Consider the following 3,415-nt stretch of genomic DNA (forward strand, 5'->3'; position numbering starts at 1 on the left):
ACTTGATGGGTGATGGTGTTACTATCAGTACGTTTACATGCACAGCTTAATCCGATTACAGCAATAGTTTGACTATGCTCCTCAATTGGACAACTGCTATTGTCGAAGTATACATGGCGGTGAGATACAACCCTGGAAAACACATGGATATGTCAAAAAGCCAAGAAACAGTACTGTATGGCTGATGGTGTTACTATAGAAACAGTACTGTCTGGGTGATGGTGTTACTATAGAAACAGTACTGTCTGGTTGATGGTGTTGCTATGGAAACAGTACTGTCTGGGTGATGGGGTTGCTATGGAAACAGTACTGTCTGGGTGATGGTGTTGCTATGGAAACAGTACTGTCTGGGTGATGGTGTTGCTATGGTAACAGTACTGTCTGGGTGATGGTGTTGCTATGGAAACAGTACTGTCTGGGTGTCTCACCAGGCGAAGTGGGGTTCAGGGAGGGGCTTGCAGAGCAGCAGGTTGAGCTGGGAGGCGTCCTTCAGGCAGGCCTGCCATTGGTTGAAGCTGTGAGCCACGACAAAACCTGGAGGCTGAGGGTTGTGGCTGGTATCCCCCTGCCAGCCTACACACACACACACACACACACACACACACACACACACACACACACACACACACACACACAGGTAGGGATGAGTAAGTGAGTGATTGAGTGATTAAAGTTACATCATGTGCTACCTACCTGTTGTCGCTCCTGTCTGTCGGTTCAGTTCTCCTTGGACCATGACCATCAGCAGAGCTTTGAGGAGCCTTGACTCAGGGCTGGTAATCCTCAGCCAGTAGCAGGTCACAGCCACTGGGAGGCGCAGGTGAGCCGGAACTCCCTCCACCGTCTCTTCCTCCACGCCCAGCGTCCTCAGACACACCTGCAGCCTCACAGCGCGGTCTGCCTGGGAAGAGGGAACAAACCACATGTCCTTTTAAAGGATAACTAAACACACAGATTGTAGATTGCTTTGCATTCGATGGCTCCCTCTATGGGCTAAACACTGCTACTGTCATTGTCTGAGGGCTACCTGCTGCCCTGCTCATTGATCGTTGATGGGACACCCCTGTCCTCTGCTTATTGAAACAGAACTGACTGGTGTTTACGGAGCCTGCTAGTCTGGTTCTACCCGTCTGTCTTGCAGGGAAGCCAGCAGCCTTCCCCAGAATGAAAAAACTCAAAGTATTTTTTTAATCAGGTTCATTAAAAGTTTTGTTTCTAATTCATGAATTACTTAATACAACTAAAATATTAATTACACCAAGGTAGTGCTCAAGCAAGTTGACAATATCGGTTAGAGTGAGGAGTTGGACAGATTTGATGTGATTGACGTGTTGCTATGACAAAAGAGTATTTTTTGGTATATATTGTCTTGTATATACATATCCCTAATCCTAATTAAATTACACAAAATTAACTTATCTGTTTGTTAATCTCATGATATAGCCTAGCTCTACAGCGATTTAGCTTAGCCCTTTTCTTTGTTTGGAGCTAACCATGCCCACTGCCAGCGTCCATCTATTATCCATCTGTCATCCAGCTGAATGATTCAGTAGACCTACCTGGGGCAGAGAGTCCAGCTTCAGCCTCTGAGCGGCTCCTTGGACCAGCGGTTGCACCTTGACACTGGCGAGCTCCAGACCGACCCGGTCCACCTCCTCCACCTCACCCCCCCCCTGGCCCAGCAGCAGCCCGTACCACACCTGCCGGATGGGCTGCGAGGCGAGGTTGGAGCTCGGTAGGTCGCTGCTCTCCACCTGGATCCGCAGAAACTTCCTCCTGTGCACAAGTATGTCGTAGTCCAGTATGTCGGCCCTCAGGTCTCCTCTGGCGAGGGACGCACGGACCAACTCAGAGACGCAGCTCAACATCTCATCAGGCGGCGGCGGAACGGTTCCCTCACTGAAGAACCCCCGCAGAGAGGAGCTGGGGAGTCGGTACTCCAGCATGGACTTCTGCACCTCGGTCTGCACCTCCTTCTGAGCCTGTTGACTCATGTTGGGCATGAGATCCATCGCTGCTGTCAAGGTGTCTTCTGTCGTCTGGAAGCCTCTCAGCCACCTCAGGAGGCCCTCCAGGCGGGTGGCATAGGGATTCCTTTGAGGACCTCCCGCTGGAACATCTCTGGGTTTGACGTTGTCGTTCCCGGCCAGCGAGGCGAAGACGGGCAGGAGCTGGCGGTCGATGTTGAAGAAGGTACAGAAGCTGGTCGTGGTGTATCGCTTGCAGGGGATGTAACTTCTGGCCCCACTTGTTTTAACTGAGTCCCACTGGAAGTGAGACAGGGGCAGAACCTCTGGAAGGTCGTAGATGTAGAAGTCAGTGTCTGCGGACAGCACCGGGCAGCACCAGTCTCTGGCCAGAGCAGCCAGCTGACCATCAGCCTCTCCGAAGCACCTGACCAGTGGCACCTCCATGTCTTTCAGCGTCTGTTCGAACACTGTCAGGGTAAACTGGGGAAGGAGGTACATCCTCCTGCCCGTCAGAGCGTCAGGGATCTTCTGGAGAAGGGCATTTAGACGGTCCATCCTGGTGTTTAGTTTGATGTCACCGGTGCCCAAGCCTCCGTCCATCACCACGTATGGTTTGATTACACACCTTTTCAGAGTCTCGAAAAAAGCCTGGACCACCACCTGGTAGGCCAGGTACTCTCCGCCGTGGTTCTGGTCCAGGTTGGCCTTGTCGTACAGGATGTAGGCCAGGTTAGTGCCGTCCACCACCAGCTTGCTGTCGCTGAAGTCGATGTCCTCATAGATCTTGCTGCCCTCCAGCAGTGAAAACAATCCCTTCACCCCCATGGCGACTGATTGGTCAAGCTCTAACTCCACCGGTCTATGGTGACTGGATACGTTCTAACTTCTTTGGTGACTGGACTCACCCAGAGAGGATCCCAGCTCCTTTATACACCAACACAAACACATAGCTGCACTGGGAGTGGCTCCTCAGTTCTCTGTAGGTTTCGCTCCTGGTCATTTCAAAGGTATCACATCATCAACTGTAATATCCTGGTCCCATGAAGCACTGCAGCACAAAGCGTATAGCCTACTGTACTGATGTGTGTGGGTGTACAGTATCAGTAGGCCTACTGTACTGATGTGTGTGGGTGTACAGTATCAGTAGCCCTACTGTACTGATGTGTGTGAGTGTACAGTAGGCCTACTGTACTGATGTGTGTGGGTGTACAGTATCAGTAGCCCTACTGTACTGATGTGTGTGGGTGTGTGTACAGTATCAGTAGGCCTACTGTACTGATGTGTGTGGGTGTACAGTATCAGTAGGCCTACTGTACTGATGTGTGTGAGTGTACAGTATCAGTAGGCCTACTGTACTGATGTGTGTGGGTGTACAGTATCAGTAGGCCTACTGTACTGATGTGTGTGGGTGTACAGTATCAGTAGGCCTACTGTACTGTACTGGC

At 51.1% G+C, this 3,415-nt stretch overlaps 1 protein-coding gene across 1 annotated transcript; it reads right to left on the bottom strand.

Annotated features, from left to right (window-relative positions):
• Positions 1-685: 685 nt before the first annotated feature.
• On the bottom strand, positions 686-2,795 carry LOC311351255 (single-strand DNA endonuclease ASTE1-like; the record flags this gene model as incomplete). The annotated part of the gene is made up of 2 exons (XM_084471358.1): positions 686-901; positions 1,560-2,795. 2 exons carry the CDS (start codon positions 2,793-2,795, stop codon positions 686-688), a joined length of 1,452 nt encoding a protein of 483 aa, XP_084327484.1.
• Positions 2,796-3,415: the final 620 nt, after the last annotated feature.

The sequence above is a fragment of the Micromesistius poutassou genome, assembly GCF_964030765.1.
Source record: "Micromesistius poutassou genome assembly, chromosome: 8".
NCBI lineage: Eukaryota > Metazoa > Chordata > Actinopteri > Gadiformes > Gadidae > Micromesistius > Micromesistius poutassou.